Below are 24,474 nucleotides of genomic sequence, written 5' to 3' on the forward strand. Positions count from 1 at the left end.
GCACTTTGAGTGCTATGAAAAGTGCAGTGTCTTATTATGTGAATGTTAAAGCTGAGGAGTTAAACGTTCAAGTATCAGGTGATTCCAAAGTTAAGATTGAATATGACACCTTAATTCTTCCACTTTTTTTTTCCATAGTTTGTTTAAACTATGTAGATTTTGCACTTTTTTCTGGAGCACCTGGTATCAGTCACGGTCAGACACAACACTGGACTGGAAGAACATTACTTTGTTCTGGTATAGCATTTCACATGGCTCCTACCAGACAATGCATATAATGTGGCTCCTGAATCAACTGATCTTGATTGTTACATAATGGAGTATAGAGACATGCTGTAAAACAAGTAGGAAGCATTCAAAGGTGTGGACCTAATGGATGTAACTTCCACATTATCTTCCTAGCTATATGCATGAGAATCGAAAGTGTTAGCAAGCACATCTATAAGTCTACACATACTTGCTCACTTAAGGACCTATTGAAAATCAGGCCCAGAATTGTAACTGAGTGCAGAGTGCCAAACATCCAAGCATAATGGAATGCCCTCATGCCTGTCCCCTAAATGTTATATTTAGGGCTGTTAAGTGATTAAAAAAATCAATTGCAATTAATCATGCAATTAAAAAAATTGTGATTAATCATGCAATTAATTGCACTGTTAAACAATAATACCATTTATTTAAATATTTTTGGATGTTTTCTACATTTTCAAATAGATTGATATCAATTACAACACACAATACAAAATGTACAGTGCTCACTTTATTTTTATTACAAATATTTATACTGTAAAAAAAGAAATAGTATTTTTCAATTCACCTAATACTAGTACTGTACTGCAATCTCTTTATCATGAAAGTTTAACTTAAAAATGTAAAATTATGTACAAAAAAACTCTGCATTTAAAAATAAAACAATGTAAAACTAGATCCTACAAGTCCACTCAGTCCTATTTTTTGTTCAGCCAAATTGCTCAGACAAACAAGTTTGTTTCCATTTGCAGGAGATAATGCTATCCACTTCTTGTTCACAATGTTACCTGAAAGTGAGAAAAGGCATTCACTTGGCACTGTCGTAGCTGGTGTCGCAAGATATTTACATGCCAGATGTGCTACAGATTCACATGTGCCTTCACCTTCAACCGAGCTGGCTCCAGGCACCAGCTTATCAAGCAGGTGCTTGGGGCAGCAACTCTGGAGTGGGGCGCACTTTCAGGGATTTGGCGGAGGGTACCTCACTCCCGCTCAGAGCGAAGGACCTCCCACTGAATTGCTGCAGATCGCGATCGTGGGTTTTTTTTTTTGTTTTGTTTTTGTTTGCTTGGGACGGCAAAACCCCTGGAGCCGGCCCTGTGCTTCAACCAGCATTCCAGAAGACGTGTCCATGCTGATGACAGGTTCTGCTCGATAACAATCCAAAGCAGTGTGGACCGATGTAGGTTCATTTTCATCCTCTGAGTCAGATGCTACCAGCAGAAGGTTCATTTTCCTTTCTGGTGGTGCACATTCTGTAGTTTCCACATTGGAGCATTGCTCTTTTAAGACTTCTGAAAGCATGCTCCGCATCTCATCCCTCTCAAATTTTGGAAGACACTTCAGATTCTTAAACCTTGGGTTGAAACCTTTGCAATTTTTTCAAATCTGCAACGAAAGTGTTCTTAAAATGTACAACACCTGCTGAGTCATGATTTGAGACTACTATTACATGAAATATATGGAAGAATGTGAGTAAAACAGGGCCAGAGACACACAATTCTCCCCCAAGGAGTTGTCACAAATTTAATTAAGGCATTACTTTTTTTAACAAGTGTCATCAGCATTGAAGCATGTCCTATGGAATGGTGGCCAAAGCACGAAGGGGCATACAAATGTGTAGCATATCTGGCACATAAATACCTTGTAATGCCAGCTACGAAAGTCCCATGCAAACACATATTCTCAGTGTCTGGTGACATAAATAAGAAGTGGACAGCATCAGCTCCCATAAATATAGACAAACTTGTTTGTCTTAGCGATTGGCTGAACAAGAAATAGGACTGAGTGGACTTGTAGGTTCTAAAGTTTTGCATTGTTTTGTTTTTGAGTGCAGTTATGTAACCAAAAAAACTCCGACATTGGTAAGTTACACTTTAACAACAAAGAGATTGTGGTAAAGTACTTGTATGAGGTGAACTAAAAATTATTTATCATTTTTACAGTGCAAATATGTCATAAAAATAATAATATAAAGTGATCAGTGTACACTTTGTATTCTGTGTTGTAATTGAAATCCATATATTTGAAAATCATCCAAAAATATTTAATAAATTTCAATTGATAGTCTATTGTTTTATAGTATGATTAAAACTGTGATTGTGATTTTTTAAAATCGTGATTAATTTTGAGTTAATTGCATGAGTTAACTCCGATTAATCCACAGGCTGTTATATTTGCAGTTGACTTTGTCTGCAGCATGTGGTATCTTTATGTCCCATGCTGTGTGTGAGCCATTCCTAAAATAAAATCCGCTTGTGTGCAAATGAATTGCTTAGTACTCGAGCTGCTTTTAATAGTTTACGGTTTAAATGGCATAAATGACTTGACTGGGAAAGAGGGGCTCTGCTATGAGATAGCCCAAGAGAGGGCCCTGGCTCCTACCAGCAGCCCTGGGTCATGTAGTTTTGCCATTCACTTCGTGTGCTAAGGCTGCCTTCTTACATAAGAGGTGCTCAGGCACGGTACAGGATCTGCACAACGGCAGATTTCAGGGCTAGCCTTGCAGAGCCTGGGGCCTGCCGCCTACCTGTGCCAGCAGCTCCCTCTACCTCAGGGACCAGACCACTCTCCCCAGTGAGCAGCAGCATCAGATACCCGACTTCCCTCCCCCTTTTTCTCCAGTCAGTGTGTGAGCTGCAGCAGCACCAGACACCCAAGCCCCTCCTCCCTACCTAGCAGCAGCCGCCGCCGCGGGAGGAGCGCACCATTCCACGTCCGTGGGGAGGGGGCGGTAGGTGCGTTAGCGTCTCCCAGTTCCCGCTGCCTCGCTTGTCGGGTCCCGTTCCCAAGGAAGGTGCTTGTGCTCGCCCTCCCTCTGGCTCTCTCCCACGGGTAGGGCTGAACCAATTCTGTCGTTTTCCCCCGCCCAAGAGATCTGAGGGCTCCGCGCCCCCTCCTGCCCGTGTTAAGTGGTGCTGGCCGGGCTGGCGGGAGGCAGCGCGGCGGCCGCTGTGGCTGGAGGAAGCGGGCTGCGGGGCCGCGCCAGGTAAGAGGGCGCGGGCGGCCGTTTCGCGGCGGCTCCCCAGCTCGGTGGGTGAGATGGAGGCGGATTTTCCTCTGCGCGCGCGGGGACGGGAGCAGCGCTGGCCCAGGGCAGCTGGAGAGGGGGCTGGCGGGGTGACTAGCGGAGGGCTGCGCGGAGGCGGAGGCGAAGTCGGTGAGGGGAGGGGGCGATGCGCACGGGAAGGGGCCTGCGCGCCTGGCGGGGGTGGGGGGCTGCATGCATGGGGAGGGGGCGGACTGCGCGCCTGGCGGGGGTGGGGGACTGCGCGCACAGGGGCGGGGGCAGGCGGGATGTGGTGGGGAGAGGGTTTGTTTTGCTGTAAGCACCCCGCCCCCAGCCGGGGTGCGGGGCTGCCCTGAGGGGAGACACAGCTCCCTTGACTCGCCTTGTCCACCTCTGCAGCGGGATTTCAGCTTGGCTGGGAGCGCCTCTGCCCTTCGCCTCAGCAGCAGCCGCGGCCGCCGCCGCCGCCACATCGGTCGGAAAACATGAGCCGAGATTTCAAACCCGGAGACTTGATCTTTGCCAAGATGAAAGGTTATCCCCATTGGCCAGCCAGGGTAAGCCCCCCCGCCGCCGCCGCCTCCTCTCACCTGCGCTTTCTCCTCTCCATTTCTCTACGTGTCCCTCCATCCTCATTTCAGTCCATCGCTCTAGGGCAGATACACGTTAGTCTTGGGGTGGGGTGGGGGATTGTGTGGTGCAGTTTTTGTTTCCCATATTAAGGGGTGTGTATCTGTAGATGTATATAGCACATGAGCAGGTTTCCTTCATGTGGAGGGGCCGGCCTGGTGGTGCTGCTGGAAGTAACTGGCACTCTTGTGTTTTTACTCTGTTCCCCTCCTCTGCCCCTGGGGTTTAAGCTTCTCTACTTGTAACATACGTGGCAGTATTTTCATCAGCTCTCATTAGTTTCTCTAGCTTTCTGTGACTTTTTGCCAAAGTCCAGTGGGAGATTTTCTGTGATACACCAATTTTTTAAATTGAGTTTACTAAGAGAGGCTGTTGAAGCAGCAAACATCTCTTAGTGAACTTCCTTCAGTGTTACATTCAATCATCTAAAACTTTTTCTACATAGCATTTTTTGGGAGTGGAAAGAATGCAGATATTTACAGACAAAACAAAATATTCAATTTTTTACCATTTTATTGTGATCAAGTGGCACTGCATTGTTGTATTAAGTAGGTGACCCTCAAGTTAGACGTTAGTAATGAAGACTATAGTATGGTACATGCATCCGACGATGTGGGTATTCTCCCACGAAAGCTCATGCTCCAATACGTCTGTTAGTTTATAAGGTGCCACAGGACTCTTGGCTGCTTTTATAGTATGGTAGTATAACAAGCTGTGGGAGTATTCAAGGGCCTGGACGACACCAAGTACTCATCCCAAATAGCTGGGGCCTTATTTGTCAAAAAATACTACTGTGAAGGTATGCGTTATGCTCTGAAACCTGCAGGAACAACGTTACCACTAAGTATTCTGTTCACTGTTGAACAGTAAGCCAGTCTGCTTTCTCCACCAGCCTTAATAGGAGTCTTTAAAACGATGGAAGTTTTTGAGACTGCCATACTTCAGCTGGTGGTTTTGAGATTACAGATGAAAGATTAGTGTACAATTTATATTTATGTAGTGCTGGATTAAGAACTGTAGAAGAATTTTTTCGTGTCCTATCTCTTTCTTAAATGTTATGCATTGTGCTGGTGCAAATCATCAGTTCAGTGGGGTGAGAAGCATTGCTATGGTTGTGGAAGAGATGGCAGTTGGAAGAGCAGATACTGTGTCTGAGGGAGCCAATACTACTACTAACCATAGTGTGTACTTTTTTTAAGCACACGTTAATTCTGAAGTATATTGACATTTATTGGACTTTTTGATATATAAGGCAGTGGTTCTCAAACTTTTTTTTCCATGGACCACTTGAAAATTGCTGAGGGTCTCGCTGGACCATTTAATGATCTTTCCAAAAGTCGTTTGTACCGTTAGCTAACTATTGTAAAGCACTTCAGATAAAAGTGCTATATGAAAAAAAAACCTTAATAATATATAGGTTTTTTGTTCTACAAATAAAAGTACACAACTCATAATATCAGTAGTCTTACTTTTCTAATGCATTGGATGTGCCCTCTCTCCCCTGCTGTGGCAGCCCCAGAGCCGGGGGCGACTCTAGGCATTTTGCCGCCCCAAGTACGGCAGGCAGGCTGCCTTTGGCGGCTTGCCTGCGGAGGGTCCACTGGTTCTGCAGCGCCAAAGCTGCGGGACCAGCAGGCCCTCCACAGGCATGCCGCCGAAGGCAACCTGCCTGCCACCCTTGCGGCGACTGGCAGAGCGCCCCCAGTGGCTTGCCACTCCAAGCACGCGCTTGGCGTGCTGGGGCCTGGAGCCGCCCCTGCCCAGAGCTGGGGCTAGGAAGGAGGGGTCTCTCCCCAGGTCCAGCAGCCCCCAAGCTCGGGCTGGGAAGGAGGGCCGTCTCTCCCTGGCAACCACAGCCCTGGAACTGGGGAAAATCACCTCTTTCTCTGGCTGCCACAGCCCTGCATGTCCCAAATCCCCCCCCCCCCTTCTCACCCCACTGGCCCCTCCCACCTAGCTCCCTATTGCCCCCAAGGCCACCACCTCACCTTACATGTGCATCTTCTCCAGGGTCCAGGCACCTAATTAGTGGATCCATGCCTGCACAGTTCCACTAATTAGGTGAGTGGCTCTTCATTCTCTTGTGTGCAGCTGCCCAGGTGTGCACCTTAGAGGGAACTATCTGTGGACCTCCTGAAGGGAGCTCAGTCCGCGGACCACAGTTTGAGAATCTCTGATACAAGGATTGCTAACATGAATCTGAAAGTCATACTTGATAATTGCATTCTGTTACATTGTAAGAAACATATCTTTGAGATTCTGTGTGGTAAAAAAATTTCTGCAGCATTTGTGTTTTTTCAGATTAGTGACATTTTTAAATGTCCCCCAACACTGTTCTTGGTTGTTACTAAATATTTTAGTTATCATAATGTAATTTTTTTCTCTTAGGTGGATGAAGTTCCTGATGGAGCAGTGAAACCTCCTACAAATAAAATGCCTATTTTCTTTTTTGGAACGCATGAGACGTAAGTTCTTTAGACTAAAGAGCACATCACTTTCATTGCAGAATTTCTTAACAGTAATTTCACAGCCTACCTGTATGTGAGGCATTCACAAATGATATTCAAAGATAAGCAAACTTTTCCTCACCTGAACTTTATCAAAAAGATAGGCAGCTTAAAAGAAGTCTGCTTGGTTTTCACATCTACCATGAAATCCTGAGGGGAGCTGTCGACTGTAACCATTCCATAAAATGTCAGGGAGCTCTTTTCCTAGTCAATAAAAACAGAGTTATGATGACTTGAGTGACTGCTTCCCTCCCACCCCCTCTTTTTTTTTATTTTAAACTATAGCAGGGGTTCTCAAACTTCATTGCAATGTGACCCCCTTCTGACAACAAAAATTACTACAGGACCCCTGGAGGGGAAACTGAAGCCTGAGCCTGCCCAAGGCCCGCTTCCCCAGGCAGGAGGGCCAAAGCCCAAGTGCTTCAGTCCCAAACAGGGGGCCTGAGACCTGTCACCCAGAGCTGAATTCCTTGGGCTTTGGCCCTGGGCCACAGCAAGTCTAAGCCAGGCCAGCCCCGGCATCCCCATTAAAATAGGGTCATGACCCACTTTGGGATCCCAACCCACAGTTTGAGAATTGCTGAACTATAGTATTTTGATCTTAGCCATCCTCGTCCTTTATTTTGTTAGGGAAGAAAAGAAAATTGTGATGCTTAAATTATAGGATCTAAATTATAGGATCTAAATAAACAAAAATGGCAGCAATCCTCACTTGGTTTCCACTTTATACTCATTTAAAAAAAAGTTAGAACTGATGTGTTGTGTCCGTATTTGGTTCATTTTATCCAATTCCTATCACTATCCTATCCTCCCTCACAGCTCTCTGCAGGATCAAGTTTGTTTATGCTTATTGTATCTTGCCTTAAATTTGATTGAAAGCTCTTCAGGGCAGGGACTATGCCTTCCCATCTGTGTGAGCTAAGTTCTATACAATGGAGCCCAACCCTTTTTGGTTTGTTTTGGCACTACAGCAATATGAATAAGAATACCACCCATCTGTTCCTTCCCGCACTGATGAAATGCCATTCTTGATTCCACCACTTGCTGCTTTTCATTAGTATTCCAGAATGCACCTGCATACTGATTTTAGGGAAACGGATCACGTGTAGAGCAGTAAGAAATTTACATGAGCCTACATAAATAACATTCAAAGATCTTGGGCAAAATTTTCAAAAGCAAAAGTTCCATTTTAAATTTGATTTAGGCTCCTAGTTTAGGCGCCTTTTAAAAAAAATTCTGTTACAAAATTAAAATATGGTCAACGCTATGTTTGGTAGTATGGTAAATTCATTGTTACATTATTACAAATTTCTCATATGCTGTCATACTTTACAGTGTTGCAGTGTGCAATATGTTTCCCCTCTCCCCATCATTTCTCTCCTTCTAAGCTTTATTCCTAACCCAGAGTTCTTCATTCCTACTCCTGAACATTTAATTAGTGGCAAGTGCAACTCTGATACTGCTCGGTCTGTTTTCTTCCTTCTTATTGCATCTCTGCCTATATTATAGGTAGAGGGCGTCAAATAAACATAAGAAAGAGTAGACCCACCAGTATGGCTCCAGGCCAGTGGAGGCTGCGGGAAGCGGCGCAGGCCGAGGAATGTGCTGGCGGTCCTTTCCACAGCCCCCATTCGCCTGGAGTGCAAACCGTGGCCAGTGAGAGCTGCGATTGGCTGAATCTGCGGACATGGCAGGTAAACAAACTGGCCCGGCCCACCAGTGGCTTTCCCTGTACAAGCGGCGGACCAGCTTTGAGAACCGCTGACCTAAATGAGTAGGACATCCGTGTCAAAGAGATCTTGTTATACAGGTCTGTCGCATCTTACGCACATTTAACATGCGCGATTTCAGCTTTACGCGGTCGGCAAGAACAAGGAAGAGAAAAATAACTATTTTAATACTGTACCTGTAGTGCAGGTGATTCTGCCTGCCATTCAACTCAATGTAATTTTGACTATACATGGTTTTCGCTTTACGCGCTAACCGTGGAACGGAACCCCCGCATAAGATGAGACTTGTCTGTAGATGGTGGAAAAGAGAGGAATTGGAGCTTATTGGAATTTATGTATTGAACCTTGGTATGAACCACTGCTTCATTTAAAAAAAATATTGCCTTGTTTTAAGTGATTGAGTCTTGAGTTTATACTTTGAACTGAGCTGGTTGTAGGCACAGGTTTGAACATGAGAAAATACCACTGAGTTCTTAAATTGTGCTATTATCAACACATTCATTGGCATTACGAAATTCTAACATGGAAACCTAGGAATACAAAGAGAAGTTTACTGTGTCTTGGTGTTCTTCAGTGTCAAGTGAAATACTAATATTGAGTACTTATTTTTAAATCTTATTCTCCCAGGTCCCCTTTGGAAAAAGGAACACTGTAGATACTCTGATTTTGATGTAACAGGAAATGTACTAAAAGGAAAAGGAGATGTAGTTGTGCATCTGAAGCGCTAGTAACACCCATTATATTTGATGTCTACCTCTGAAGAGGCTACTTCTAATGCTCTTTGTATTTGCTGGTTAACTCTGAGGAGACCAGTTCTTAGAGATGACAAAAAGCTACATGACTGAAAAAATTTATTTTAAAACAACAAATATTGGGAGGTAGATAGTGAGGAAATACTGATTCTTTTTGGTCTCTCCAGCAAAACAACAACAGGAAAAAAAAAACTGCTTCTTACTCTAATTTTTTTTTTTTTTTTTTTTTTAACATTCAGCTGCTAATTAAGGAAATCACTATTGGTTTGGGTAAAATCTATGAGTAAGTATTTCTGGATATCTAAAGTAGAAAAGTTTACTGTCTGACCAGAATATGAGTACATCAGATAACATGTATCTTTTTATAGCCCCATACTCTGACTTTTCTTAGCTACTATCATTTAAAAGTAAAAAAAAATGCTTTTCACACTTTTAAAAAGTATAATGCTCTTGCCACCTGTTTTTTCATTTTGATTTTCCTAGATAAGATTCCTATTCTGCAGATGGATTATGCATTAAAGGCACAGGTGTTGAGAACATATTTTCTTTATTTTAAGTTAGCAGAAATTAAAATCTTTCTGTGCCTCTTTGTACTGAAAGAGGGTTGTACTAGTGCAAAATATATACAGACAGTGGAAACTGCATATGGACTGTGTAATATAATTAAGGCAACTACAGCAGAATACACTGAAAGCAGCATATGCATCTTAAATATCATGAGTCTTTATTCTTAGAGCAGAAACATCTTATTGCTGCAGGATAGTATAGGAGATCATGGCTTCAGGCTAAGGAAACTATCTCGAGACATTTTCAAGATTTAAGGACTGTTCCCTCTATTTCCTTTCTTTTCTTATTCTTTATTCCTTACTGCTTCCATCACTTCAAATACTTAAGTACTGAGTTTGGTTTCTACATATCTAGTCTGTCTCTCTCTCTCTCTCTCATGGCAATATTAAGAATTTAAAACGAATTGTTGGAGTAGAAAAAATTACCTGTTAATTTTTCCTTTTTCACTTCTTACAGGGCATTTTTGGGACCAAAGGACATATTCCCATATTCTGAAAATAAAGACAAATACGGTAAACCAAATAAAAGAAAAGGCTTTAATGAAGGATTATGGGAAATTGACAACAACCCGAAAGTAAAATTCTCTCATCAACAGGTAAATGAACTTTGTAAGCATTGCTAACAAACTTGTAAGCATTATTGGTGTTCTAATCTAATCTGGTCAAATATCTTGCGTTGTCCTGCTGTTGTGAAAAAGTAGAGTGATGGCTCAGATGACATAGGTGGGATAAGTCATGGCTCAATTTCATTCAATGGCAGATCAGACTGACAGTAATGTTGTAGTTTAGAATTGGCCTTTAAGGCTTTCAGTAATAAGTAGGAGTGAGGAAATTTTTTGGTATGATCAGTGATGTCAGTTTACTGTGGCAAATTTTAGAAGTAGTCCTGGTAATGGTTTCATGGGTATCGCAGAAATCATTATGTTGAACAAGTTTTCTTGTGATTGTTTTCAGGTTAACGTTGCAGGTCTCAGCTTCTAAGTTTATTAATTTTTAAGAATTAAGCTTCATGGTATCGTCAGTGATCTGATGGAACCTTAGCTTACTGGCCTTCTTTCCATTTACATAATTCAATTTTTATGCCCAAGCACTTTTGCTCTACAGATATTATCTTAACATTTCAACAAGTGATATCTTGGCACATGTTTTCCTTTACCTTATTATCTTGTGCTGTCCTGCTCCAGGGGCTGGAAGCAATGTGGCATCTCCCTCTTATCCCTGCCTCTCTTCCAAAAGCCATCGCATAAGCCTACTGATACAGTCCCTTGTATGTGTCAGAGATTCCTCTTCTCTTGGCTCCTGTACAAATTTCTGCTGTCCAAATTGTGACTAGGCTGGGATTGGAAGCCCACGCAAGGTTACTTTATATCCAGATATATCACTTGTAAGCTGTGAGGAGCAGGCACCATCTTCTGTTTGTGTAGACAGTGGCTAGGACAGTGAAGCCTAAGCTATAATTGGAACCCCTGGGTACTACTGTGAAACAATTTTCAAACAAGCAAGCAGGGAAGCACCAGCTTGCCACTTCCTACATCAGGAAGCTCTGCATGTGTGGGAGTGGGCTCTCCCCTATAAGGCATCTCTTGATTCTATGTGTCTAGCAAGGCAGAAGAACATGATTGCAGGTGGGCTGGGAGTCTGGCCTTTGATAATGCCAAACCAGGAACTCTCCCTGACATTGTCTCTTGACCAGAGGTATGGTGACTTTGAGCAGGTGGAACATTTTCCTAGCATCTCAAAAAACCTTCCTGAGAGGCCTACAATTCCAAATGGAAAGACCTGAAGTTTGATGCAGTCAGGACGTATGGACTTTGTTACTTGCCCTGTACGAAAGCTGCTGCATGCATCTTCCTTAGTATGTGTTAAAGACTGAGTGCATCAGGGTACATTTTAATAGCTGTTTTAGCCTTTAACGAACTGGTCCAAGGACAGCTACTGTCTTTGTAGACCTTTGCTATCTGGATTACATGGGGCTAGATGCTCTTAATCACTCCTTCCTCCCCTCCCCCCATTAGTTAATTAAAAAACCCTTTTTATTATGGGATATTGTGATGCTTCCTGGAGGTACCCAGGTTGTGAGGCACCTCACCACCACCTCCCCTTAATGTGAGGTAGCCTTGTCTTTGCCTGACATGGATCAGTCCCTGACTCCACTAATAATGGGCAACACAACTCATTCTGCGCAGGCTCCTCTGTCGTTCTGCAGGCTAGCAATAGTCAAACTCTAACCTCTGAGCGTCTCCTTGAGTGTCCAGCCCCTGTTCTACTGTATGCTCCCAATATTCACAGATACACTGTTCTCAAAGAAGTTATACACTCCAATTTACTAGATTATCTTATGATCACTGCTCCATTTAATACACAGAACTTAGATGTGTTTGATATAGTAAAAACAAAAGTTGATTTTAAAAAAGAGGAGAGATTCAAATGATAGTAAATAGAAATATAGGGAACAAATGGTTACATATACAATAAAATTATAATATGCATTCTAGTACTTAGACTTCAATAATTTTATGTCTTATAAAGCAAAGTTCATCCCACAGATCTTTCAGCTAGGCCTGGCTGTGATCCTTTTTTCCTTAAAAGAAACACATTGCCACCTTGTCCCTTAGATAAAGAATACTGTCTCTCTTTGCAACCTCTGATATATCAAAATAGTCCTTTGATCAGCCTTCATAAACTGGACAGCGTCCTACAGTGGGCTTATTCAGCTGGATGGCATGCTGTGCATTATGAGCTTACAGAGGTACCTTATATCTGTTGATCTATATATGCTTCTCTGCATCGCACTGCAACAGTTCTCTCTTTTGAGGATATTCCTCTAGCTCAGCGGTTCTTAAAATTCATTACACTGTGACCCCTTTTTGACAACAAAAATTACTACAGGACCCCATGCAGGGCTGAAACCGAAGCCCAAGCCCCACCACCCTGGGCCTGAAGCCAAAGCCTGAGCCCAGTTGCTCAGGGCTGAAGCCCTCAGGCTTTGGCTTCAGCCCCAGACTTGAGCCCTCGCAAGTCGAAAGCCTGCCCTGCTAACCCCATTAAAATGGATCATGCCCCACTTTGGGATCACAATCCACAGTTTGAGAATCACTGCTCTAGCTTATTCTACAAGAGTGAGAATCCAGGGCAGATGGTATCTTTAGTAAAGAAAAAGCTGTTACCTTCTTATCTTGATTCTCTGACGAGATCGTCTTATTGGATACTCACTTATACTCTTACCATGCAGAGTTAATTTTTTATTTTCATGTATTTGTATTGCAGTAGCACCTAGGAAAGCAGTTAAGGACTACTTCTGCTACAAGCGCACACTGTAATACAAACATCTTTGTCCCCAAAGAGCTGATAATCTGAGATAAGCGACAATAGATGGATACAGACTCTTGAGGGGCACAAAACTGGAAGTCAGTGGTTTCAGCACACCAACTGCCTAACCGTTAAGTTTTTTTTTTGTTTTTTTTTTTGGTAGGCATCTTGGCAGGAGAGAATCTCAGGGAGGGAGTTGAAGGGGGTTATCAGATGACTTTCTTGATGTTTATGGAGCACCCTTCCCATGCTTTAGGAGAAAGCATGAAAGTGCTTGTTTGAAAATATTACAAGTTACTGAAGGCTGTAAACATTGGCAGAACAGAGGTGGGAGCTCTTGATAGCTTATGAGCGATGGTACTGGGGGTGGGGATAGGCAATGAAGGGCCTTGAAATAAAGACACAAGTAGTTTGTATTTGAGGTATTTGAGATAGTAGGGAGCTGGGGAGAGATGCAAAGAGAGGTGATATGGTCAAAGTGACCAGCCAAGAGAGTGATTTTGTAGCAATGTGCTGAAGTGGGATAAGACTGCATTTGTCAAGGCCAGAGATGATATTGCAGTACTCGAGATGTGAGGAGATGAGGGAGTAAATGAAGTTTTTAGCTGTGTGGATGGAGAAGAAACATCTTAAAAGATGTTAAGCAGGAAAAATCAGCAAGATTTAGATATGGCCCAGATATGAGGATCTAGAGGGCCAAGTCAAAAATAACACCAGGTTTACACATCTATGACAGGGAGGTTGTTGGTTGTGGTGGTGTGCACTCTTACTGGGAAGGGGTGGGGGTGGGGTGGGAGGATTAAGCATTCTGCTTTGGTCATTGTGAGCTGAAGATGACAGACATCCAAAAAGAGATGTCTGAAAGACTGAGATTTTAGTTTGAAGAGAAGATGAGTACAGAGTATTGAAGCAGATCTGTGAGTTGTCAGCATAGAGATGATAGTTGAATTTGTTTGATGTTCATAGATGTCTCTATTGTACTTTTCCCTGAAGTAAATTTTTTTTTCTCGGTTAGCTTTTTTTTTTTTCCCCCTGGAAGCTGTACTTTGTGCTATACTAAATGGCAGAAAACTTCATGCAGCGTTCAGGTTGCCAGGTGATAGCTCTTACCCTTCCAGAACATCAAGTTCAGCAAAACTCAGACTCCTTAAAACCAGGAAATAGAGTTAAGGTAAACCCTCTGGAACCTTAACTCTGTCCCCCTGGGAACTGTCAGTAGCCATTGGAATGGCATGCATTTCAGCTGTTTCCACTGTTAAGTGTAACTGCTGAATGGTGGTGGAATAAGTTGGAATATCTTGAAAGAGCTGTGGTTGTGATAGGAGGACTTCTGCATTGGATTCTCCCCATGTGTTTATCAAATGAAAGAGATATATGCACCCTGAGATTCCAGTCTCCATCATTTCAACACAGGATTGTGTCAGTAGCAGGGCACTGGGATCCCCTACCACTATTGACAATACCCATAGCATGAAAGCAGTCTGTTGATTTAATGATGAATAGGAAAAAGTACAGGGTTAGGTAGTATCCGGTGTGCAAGTGTGAAGGGGCTGTCATAATATAATTCCCAATTCTGGACCTTAGCTTCCAAAATATGGGTATTAGCATGAATTCCCCTAAGCTTAATTACCAGCTTAGATCTGATAGGCTGCCACCAATCAGGACTTAGAGTAGAGCGCCTGATCGACGCTAGTCTCCCCCAAAAACCTTCCCTGGGGGTCCGAAGACCCAAATTCCCTGAGTCTCACAACAAAGGGGAATAAACCATTTCCTTCCCCCTCCCTCCTTCCTCCCCAGCTCCTTCCCGCCCTGGGAACACTAGGAGATCACCTGATTCAACTCCATGAATCTAACACAAAGAGGAACTTTACCATTCCCTCCCTCAGGCAATACAGACTCAAGCTTCTTTGAGCCTTAACTAGGAGAAAACACTCAAACAGGTCTTAAAGCAAAGCTTTAAATAAAAAAAGAAAGAAAAAAGTAAAAGGTTTATCTCTGCACTTTAGATGGTAAAAAGTTACAGGGTCTTTCAACTTATAAACAATAGAAAGAAACTTTCTCCAGCGGAAACACAATTTAAGCTACTTCCAGCAAGTACACATATGCAAATGAAAAAGAAAACAAATTAAAAGACTATGACCGCCTTTTTACTTACAATTCTGAATAGATAAGACTGTAGCAGGGAGATTGGCGGAAACCTGGTTACACCTCTAGCCCCATCCAGGAGTCGGAGAGAACAAAGCCAAACCCAAACCCCACAAACAAAGGCTTCCCTCCCACAAGATTTTAAACTATCTTGTCTCCTGATTGGTCCTCTGGTCAGGTGTTTGGGGTCCCTGTTTGTTAACCCTTTACAGGTAAGAGAGACATTAACCCTTAACTATCTGTTTATGACAGGGGCCTTAAAAAAATATATGAAATCATTAAATTTTACAAATATGGTATTCTGTCAGTGGAGTGGACTCAGTGTTTGAGTGTAGGGTAAGTGAAGTAATTCCTGTCTGTTATAGTGAAAAGGCGGAGTGCAAGAAAGTATGTTGTATAGATCTTTATTTGCTCTCTCTATTACCTGGTTTTCAGAAGTTTGAATTTTGCTGTACTTGATGCTCTGGAAGGACACAAACTATCACCGGGCAACCTTAACTCTGCATTAATCAAGTTTTTTGCCTCATAATTTCCTAGGGGTTTTTTTTTTTAATAAAAATATTTGTTGGTGGAAGTTTAATGGTCATTAAGGCAGTTGTAGTTCTCAGCTAAGTTTGCAACTGATGTGCTCTCATGGCTAGGTAGTGATCAAAAGAGCTAGCTTTTATATAGTGCTTTTCATTAGTAGATCTCAGATAGGAAACTGAGGCACAGAGAGTGAAGTGGCTTGCTTACAGTCACTCAGCAGGCCAATGGCATAGCTAGGAATAGTCCCAGTCTAGTGGTCTTTTTAGTAGGCCACACGATTGCTATGTGATTCCTCAGTGCCCCTATCAAAATGTGTATTTTATTATAGTGGAATGGGGATAATAGTCATGCTTTAAAATATTTGCAATATGTAGTTGCTGACAGGGCCAGTGAGAAATCTCATCCATGGCTTATGCCCCAAAACCTTGACAGTTCTACTAAATAGTTGTTAACGGAACTTTAAGCATTGAGAAAAGATTCCTTCTCTAACCTCTGCCCCATCAGTTCCCTTGCCAACATTCCATAGAATCATAGGACTGGAAGGGACCTTGAGAGGTCATCTAGTCCAGTCCCCTGCACTCATGGCAGGACTAAGTATTATCTTGACTATTCCTGATGTGTTTGTCTAACCTGCTCTTAAAAATCTCCAATGATGGAGATTCCACCTCCTTGAACAATTATTCAAGTGCTTAACCACCCTGACAGTTAGGAAGTTTTTACTAATGTCCAACCTAAACCTTTGTTGCTGCAATTTAAGCCCATTGCTGCTTGTTCTGTCCTCAGGTTAAGAAAAACAAATTTTCTCCCTCTTCCTTGTAACAACAGTTTACATACTTGAAAACTGTTTTCATTTCCCCTCTCAGGCCTTGGCTACACTCACACTTTACAGTGCTGCAACTGGGGTATGAAAAAACACCCCCCTGAGCGCTGCAAGATACAGCGCTGTAAAGCGTCAGTGTAATCAGGGCAGCAGCGCTGGGAGCCCGGCTCCCAGCGCTGCACGCTACACCCGTAAGGGATGTGGTTTACATGCAGCGCTGGGAGAGCTCTCTCCCAGCGCTGCCGCTCTGACTACACTCACACTTCAAAGCGCTGCCGCAGCAGCGCTCCCACAGCGCTGCCGGGGCAGCGCTTTGAAATTCCAAATGTAGCCATACCGTCAGTCTTCTCTTTTCCAAACTAAACAAGCCCAATTTTTTCAAACTTCCCTCATAGGTCATGTTTTCTAGACCTTTAATCATTTTTGTTGCACTTCTCTGGACGCTCTCCAATTTGTCCACTTCTTTCCTGAAATGCGGCTCCCAGAACTGGACACAATACTCCGGTTGAGGCCTAATCAGCCTGGAGTAGAGTGGAAGAACTACTTCACGTGTCTTGCTGACAACACTCCTGCGAATACATCCCAGAATGATGTTCGTGGGTGTTTTTTGCAACAGCATTACACTGTTGACTCATATTTAGCTTGTAGTCCCCTATGACCTCCAGTACGTTTCCGCAGTACTCCTTCCAAGGCAGTCATTTCCCATTTTGTATGTGTGCAACTGATTGTTTCTTCCTAAATGGAGTACTTTGCATTTGTCCTTATTGAATTTCATCCTGTTTGCTTCAGACCATTTCTCTACTTTGTCCAGATACTTTTGAATTTTAATCCTATTGTCCAAAGCACGTGCAACCCCTCCCAGCTTGGTATTGTCCGCAAACTTTATAAGTGTACTCTCTATGCCATTATCTAAATCGCTGATGAAGATATTGAACAGAACTGGACCCAGAACTGATCCCTGCAGGACCCCACTCATTATGTCCTTCCATCATGACTATGAACCTTTGAGAACTACTCTCTGGGAATGGTTTTCCAACCAGTTATGCACCCATCCTATAGTAGCTCCATCTAGCCTAGGTTACATTTCCCTAGTTTGTTTATGAGAAGATCATATGAGACAGTATCAAAAGCTTTACTAAAGTCAAGATATACCACGTCTACTGCTTTTCCCCCCATCCACAAAGCTTTCTTTGACAGGGTAACAAGCCATCAGGTTGGTTTGACATGATTTGTTCTTGACAAATCCATGCTGGCTGTTACTTATCACCTTATTATCTTTTAGATGTTTGCAGATTGACTGCTTAATTATTTGCTCCATTAACAGAAGTTAAGCTGACTGGTTTGTAATTCCCTGGGTTGTCCCTATTTCCCTTTTTATAGATAGTAAGTATATTTGCCCTTTTTCAGCTCCTCACTCCCCTTCTTTCTCAGTAAGCCAGTGGTTCTCAAACTTTTGTATTGGTGACCCGTTTCACACCGCAAGCCTCTGAATGCACCCCCTCTTTATAAATGAAAAACACTTTTTTATATATATATTTAACACTATCGTAAATTCTGGAAGTGAAGCAGGGTTTGGAGTGGAGGCTGTCAGCTCGCCACTCCCACATAAAAACCCCACGATACCTGCTTTGAGAACCCCTGCATTGAGCCATTAATTGGCACTATAGAAACTGCTTAAGTGTAAGACTTTGCTTCCTGCTGTCTGCCTTATGCTTCTGCATACACATCACAGGCCACAGCTTACTGGAGGGCTGCATGCTACCTTGGTTGTGTAGTCCAACCTGCACATTTAGATGAGCCCTTCATTCCCACTACTCACCTCCAGCTGGGACTCCTGCCCTTGCTTCAGCCAGGCTTTCCCAGCCATGCCCCAAGTCCACTGGGTCCACTCCTCCTCCAAATGGCTTCCCCACACTGGGGTGATGTGTATCTTTCTTTATTTTCTGGATTTTTAGATGTTTAAATTTTTGTATATCCTTCTTCCCCCCCCCAACCCCCCACTCAGGCTCACATGGGAAGGCAGAGAAGAGCTCAAACACCAAGACAGGGGTTCTCAACCTCTTTCTTTCAGAGCCCCCCCCCCCCCCCCCCAACATGCTATAAAAACTCCATGGCCCAGTGCGGGAGGGAGAGTATTCTAGGCTTAGCTGTGTGGGGGATGAGAAGCTTCTGTCCTGCAGGGCTGGGAAAGAGCCTTGGGAACACCATAGGATAGGAGGCTCAAGGCTTCTGCCCCTTGAATTGTGGAGGGTGAGGTGGCTTAGGGCTTTAGTTCCACAGGGCTGGGGGATGCTGGGCTTCAGCTCAACGGGGTCTCCTGGAGGGCTCTGAGCGGCCTTGGCTGGCTGAGCCCTTGAAACAACTCATGGATCCCTAATGGGACACAAACCCCTGGTTGAGAACTGCAGCCCAAGAGGGGAGAGGAATCAGACCCCTGCAGAGGATAAGGCTCCCGTAGGTCTTAGCACACACAGGGAAGGACAGAATTCAGGGCTGACAGGCCTCTCCATTCATAAACTCCCAACTTCCCCTACTAGCCCTTATATCCCAATCCCTTCCTCCCCTACACCTATTCCCATTTATCCCCCAACCCTTGCTGCAGACCTAAATCCTTTTCCCCCTTATTACCACCCATTACTGCACTCCAATAACTCCCTGCTTCCCATTGAGCACTCATGTAATTTATTTTCTTTTCAGAAAGTTTAGCACTTTCAGAATATTTTGCTGTACTCATTTAAAAAAAAACAATAACCCATAAACGAACAACTGAGAGGAAGTAGATTTTTCCCTATAATTTACAGTTCATTCTCAGATTTCTGCCCAGAATAGGTTTCAGACTTTAAAAGTTGAAGTCTAAGAGTCTATCATTAATCTCAATGATAAGTTCTCAGATGAAAGAGAATATCCACTGGTGATGAATACAGCCTGAAATAATAGCTCTGAGATGTGTGAACGGCATCAAGAGTCAGTGAATGTTCCCTTCCCCTCTCCCCAGTGCTGGAAAGTTTCTGATATGTGTCAAACACCCATTCTCAGCTCTTCATCTTAGTTTCAGCAGTGTTGTTGATGCCTGCTCTGAGCATATCTGGTCAGGTTTCCCCCCTGGAGGGATAGAGTAGGCCTTCTACAGATCTCAGCTCACATGGATGTAGGGAGAGGAGCTCAGACACCATCAGAAGCAAGCTCTGCCACCCCAAATCTGGCTGACATGAGAGGAGGACAGGGATGTGAGTGTCAGACTCCCATAGATGGGCAGGGACCCCCAGATCCTGGCAGGCACACAGTAGAGTCATGGAGCAGGGCTCAAACACCCCAGGTGCGCAGTTACCCCTGGATCACAGGAAGGGAGTAGGGAGCATGGCTCAGACACCCACAAAAAAGCTACCCCCAGAACCTGGCTCACGTGAGCAGGGGACAGACCACCATAGATGTGTGTGCACCACAACCTGAAGCCCCCACCCAGAAGGGGAATGTGGGGCTGACAGGCTCCCCTACCCCTATTCTTCAGCCCAGTCCTCCTGTGGGTAACCTCGAGCATTTGAGACCATAGGACAATGGTCTGAGCCCTCATTTGATCTATATCTGTGAGCACAAATAGATTGGCAGAATTTGTCAACTTTTGAGGAAAGCTGGTTTCTTTTTTATGAGTGCCGTATCTCAGTCTTAACCTTACTATAGCAGAGCAGCTGCTCTGCTACATTTGAAAGAAGTGGCTTGAATGTTCAGAGGGCAGCATTTATACTTAGGCCAGGTATACGCTACGTGTTTAAACCGAATTTAGCAGCGTTAAACCAAATTAACCCTGCACCCGTCCACCCCATGAAGCCCTTTATATCAATATAAAGGGCTCTTTAAACCGATTTCTGTACTCCTCCGTGACGAGGGGAGTAGCGCTGAAATTGGTATTGCCATGTCGGATTAGGGTTAGTGTGGCCGCAATTCAACGATATTGGCCTCTGGGCGGTATCCCACAGTGCACCATTGTGACCGCTCTGGAAAGCAATCTGAACTGAGATGCAGTGGCCAGGTAGATAGGAAAAGCCCCGCAAACTTTTGAATTTCATTTCCTGTTTGCCCAGCATGGAGCTCTGATCAGCATTGGTGGCGATGCAGTCCCAAATCCAAAAAGAGCTCCAGCATGGACCGTACGGGAGATACTGGATCTGATTGCTGTATGGGGAGACAGATCTGTTCTATCAGAGCTCCGTTACAGAAGACAAAATGACAAAGCATTTGAAAAAATCTCCAGGCTATGATAGACAGAGGCCACAGCAGGGACTCAGCACAGTGCTGCGTGACAAGCTTAATGGAAAGCCAAAGAATCAAATGGATGCTCATTGAGGGAGGGAGGGGTACTGAGGACTCCAGCTATCCCACAATCCCCACAGTCTCCGAAAAGCATTTGCATTCTTGGCTGAGCTCCTAATGCCTGAAGGGTCAAAAACATTTGTCGCAGGTGGTTCAGGGTATATCTTGTCAATTTACCCCCTCTCTCTCTCCGTGAAAGAAAAGGGAAAAAAAATCATTTCTCGCCTTTTTTTCAATGTCACTGTATGTTTACTGCATGCTGCTGGTAGACGCGGTGCTGCAGCACTGAACAGCAACATCCCCTCCCCTTCCTTTCCTGATGGCAGACGGTACAAAATGGTGGAAAACTGTCCTCATCATCCCATGGGTGCTCCTGGCTGGCCTCGGTGAGGTCGGCTGGGTGCGTCTGGGTAAAAATGGGAATGACTTCTGGTCATTCCCGGCAGATGGTACAAAAGTCTTGGTAACGGTCCTCATCATAGCAGCTGGAGGCAGAGCTCCATCAGCCCCCCCACCCCCGCCCTTTCATGTCTAAAGAAAAGATTCTATACTCCCTGGACTATAATAGCAGCGGGAGGCTGCGCTCCTCTCCCCCACACCCTTTGATGTTCTGCCTGGACTATCATAGCAGCTGGAGGCTGCCTCCCCCTCATTTTATCTTGCTAAAAAGTCAGTGTTTCTTATTCCTGCATTCTTTATTACTTCATCACACAAATAGGGGGGCACTTCCATGGTAGCCCAGGAGGGATGTGGGAGGAGGGAAGCAACGGGTGGGGTTGTTGCAGGAGCACCCCCTAGAATGGCATGCAGCTCATCATTTCTGCGGGATCTCTGGGGCTCTGATACGGAGCGGCTGTGGTCTCTGGTTCTCTAGTACACTTGCCCCATATTCTAGGCAGGACTGACTCTATTTTTAGACAAAACATAAGGGAATGACCCGAGGGGTCATTCCCATTTTTGTCCATGTGCCCCCGGCCAACCTCAGCGAGGCCAGCCAGGAACACCCATGACAGCAGCAGACAGTACAAAAGGATTGATAACCATCATCGCCAATTTCCGAATGCAAACAGTGCAAAATGACTGATAGCCATCATCTCATTGCCAATTTACAATGGCAGATGGTGCAATAGGGATGGTAACAGTCTCTGCTACTTTGCAAAGGCAAGTAAATGCTGCTGTGTAGCACTGCAGTACCGCCTCTGTCAGCAGCATCCAGTACACATATGGTGACAGTGACAAAAGGCAAAACAGGCTCCATGGTTGCCATGCTGTGGTGTCTGCCAGGAAAAAGGGGCGTGAAATGATTGTTTACCATTGCTCTCACGGAGGAAGGATTAAGTGATGACATTTACTCAGAATCGCCCATGACGCTGTTTTTGCACCATCATGCATTGGGATCTCAACCCAGAATTCCAATGGGCAGGGGAGACTGCAGGAACTAAGGGACAGCTACAGGGTAACTACACACAGTGCAACGCTCTGGAAATCGACACTAGCCTTGGTACATGGATGCACACCGCTGAATTTATGTGCTTAGTGTGGCCACGTGCACTCGACTTTATACAATCTGTTTTAAAAAACCAGTTCATGTAAAATTGGAATAATCCTGTAGTGTAGACATACCCTTAGTTAGGAATAGCTTTCAGCTGCTAGTATGGCAGCTTTGGTTTCTAATCCAAAACCACTGCCCTCATGGGGGTGAAAATTAAGAAGGGCATTCTACTCTCATACAGAGGGTGAGAGTCCTAGAAGTGAGACTGATGCACAATATTCTCTACAGAGAAGGAAAATTAAAGGTAAGTGATTTTCCCTTTTCTCCTATATATTTCCATAGCTGTAGTGCTGTCCTTTCAACCTTCATTGCATCAAAGAATATTTTTGATTCATATGCCTTTCCTGAAAAATAACCATTTGCTTATAATTCACCTACTGTTGATAGCCAATCTTAGAAGTGGATCAGGTTGTATCCAAAGAAGTTTTAAATAATGGTTGTCAGATTCTTGCATCTGTTGAGGAATTACTAAATGGCACAATCGCATGCATAAGGATGTGCAAGAAAATGCTTATGGAGTATGCCTTATGTTCAGCAGGGCCTAGGAAATGTCACCCTATGATGGAACTGAGTTCTAGTGTGCTAAGGATATTACTCAGTTATATGTGGCTCAGAACTTTTCCAGTCTTTAATTAAATTTCAATGGAAACTTTTTAAAACCTTCCCTTGCAATGTTTGTTGTCTAAATACAACTTACTGCTAGTGCGTGGGAATTGGGAAAGTTATATTTGAAAGGGTTTTTTCATTGTCTCAGCTGAGAGAAATTTTAAAATCAGTTATAGTGGAAAAAACTAGATTTAAAAAAAAATCTGTTCTAATAAGCTATGGGATTACTTGAAACACAGGAAAAGAAAATTTATTTTTTAATTTTAAACTCAACCATCCAACTTTTAATGTCCTTATTATTCATTACTTCAGTAAGTTATTTGACTTCATAAATGTGGTAATATTTTTGTCTTAAAGTCTCATTCAGCTGTTAACAACACTGTTAAAGAGACTGTTGAAGAAAGCTGTCAAGAGCCTACTGAGGGAAGTGAAGAAAAAGTAGGAACCAAAAGGAGAAAGTCTACAGTTCCCAAAGTAAGTGACTATATAAATTGACTGTTTTAGTATCTGTCTTGGAAATCTTTTCAGTTACAAATTTTAACAACACAATTCTACATATTTAGTTTAAATGAACAGTGCATTAGTGTTGTGATGAAATCTTCTTTTTTCAGGCATGAACACTGACATTTGTCCTTATGTAATTACTATTATGTATTAAGCCGTTGTATATAATTTTGAAACAATTTCTTACAACTACAAAGACTTAATTTTTTTAAAATAATAATATACAAGTCAGATATTAAACAAGTCAGATATTCAAGATACATTTCAGAATAGTGGAAGGAGAAATAATTGTCAAGACCTATGTCTGTTTCTTTAAAAAGTCTGTCTAGTTAAACCAGTGCAAACCTCTAATGTGGATGCCTATAAACTGACTTAACCCTTACTTATATTAATTTACTTTTGTATCAGTGTGTTACTATCAGTAATATAGTATAGTTTCTAGTATAGATGAGGCTTCATTTTTGACATATAAGGATAAGAGTATAAATGACATTTAAGTAGACTGACTAGATTTTTAGAGGGATACACTTCACTTTTGAAAACATTTCTTTCTGAAATTTCTACTTTAATTGCTGCTATAAATACCATCTAATATTGAGGAGGAAAAGTATTAGTGTTTTCTAGTTCATTTAGTGTGTGGATTTGACATCACTTGTGTAGTCAGTTTTGCTGTATCCCCTTGTCACAGGGTCCACTCACCGCATGTGGCGCTGCCTCCTGGCAGCTCTGGGGATTAGCTCTTGACAGGCACTGCCCTCCTCTGCTGGTGTCTCTACCTGTTGTCTCTTTCAAACTACATTCCCAGAGCTGTAGCTTTCTGTTCGTACCTTGGCCTTCTGGCCATGTCACTAAGTTACTCCCCTTCTGGGGAATTCAAACCATCTGTCTGCTGATTTCTCCAACACCCTACACCACTTCCCAGTGGCTGGCAGGGGAATCCAGGCCTGCCCACCACACTGGGTTCCAGCCAGTAACAAGCAGCCAAGGTCTATATGGTCCTACCCTTTGCTGCTGTTTTCCTGGGCTTCTTCCTAGCTATCTGGTTTCCCCCTCTTTCTGGGTTTGCTAGCCCAAGCTCCCTTCTCATAGGGAGTGATTGTAAACTACTGCCTTGCAGTGTTCTGCTGCTCACAACTTCTGGGCTTTATACGGGCCCCTCCTGTTCCTACCCAGCTGAGCCCATTTCCAGTTAGTGGCCTGCTCCCTATCATCTTCCTCAGGAGTAGCCTGGGCAGTTAATTGGCCTGCCTAGCCACTT

At 43.5% G+C, this 24,474-nt stretch overlaps 1 protein-coding gene across 4 annotated transcripts in view; it reads left to right on the forward strand.

Annotated features, from left to right (window-relative positions):
* Positions 1-24,474, forward strand: part of PSIP1 (PC4 and SRSF1 interacting protein 1) — a 79,425-nt gene that overhangs the window by 5,993 nt on the left and 48,958 nt on the right. For 3 of the 4 annotated variants that reach the window (XM_050944192.1, XR_007773170.1, XM_050944193.1), the window contains 4 exons: positions 3,659-3,816; positions 6,278-6,354; positions 9,902-10,040; positions 23,070-23,186. In XM_050944192.1, the coding sequence (XP_050800149.1) occupies positions 3,745-3,816; positions 6,278-6,354; positions 9,902-10,040; positions 23,070-23,186 (405 nt within the window). In that variant the 5' untranslated portion in view covers positions 3,659-3,744. Of the gene's footprint in view, positions 1-3,123; positions 3,239-3,658; positions 3,817-6,277; positions 6,355-9,901; positions 10,041-23,069; positions 23,187-24,474 lie in introns of those variants that run through there. The other variant, XM_050944194.1, reaches the window with a different exon arrangement.

This window comes from Gopherus flavomarginatus, chromosome 3, assembly GCF_025201925.1.
Source record: "Gopherus flavomarginatus isolate rGopFla2 chromosome 3, rGopFla2.mat.asm, whole genome shotgun sequence".
In the NCBI taxonomy this organism is placed as follows: Eukaryota; Metazoa; Chordata; order Testudines; family Testudinidae; genus Gopherus; species Gopherus flavomarginatus.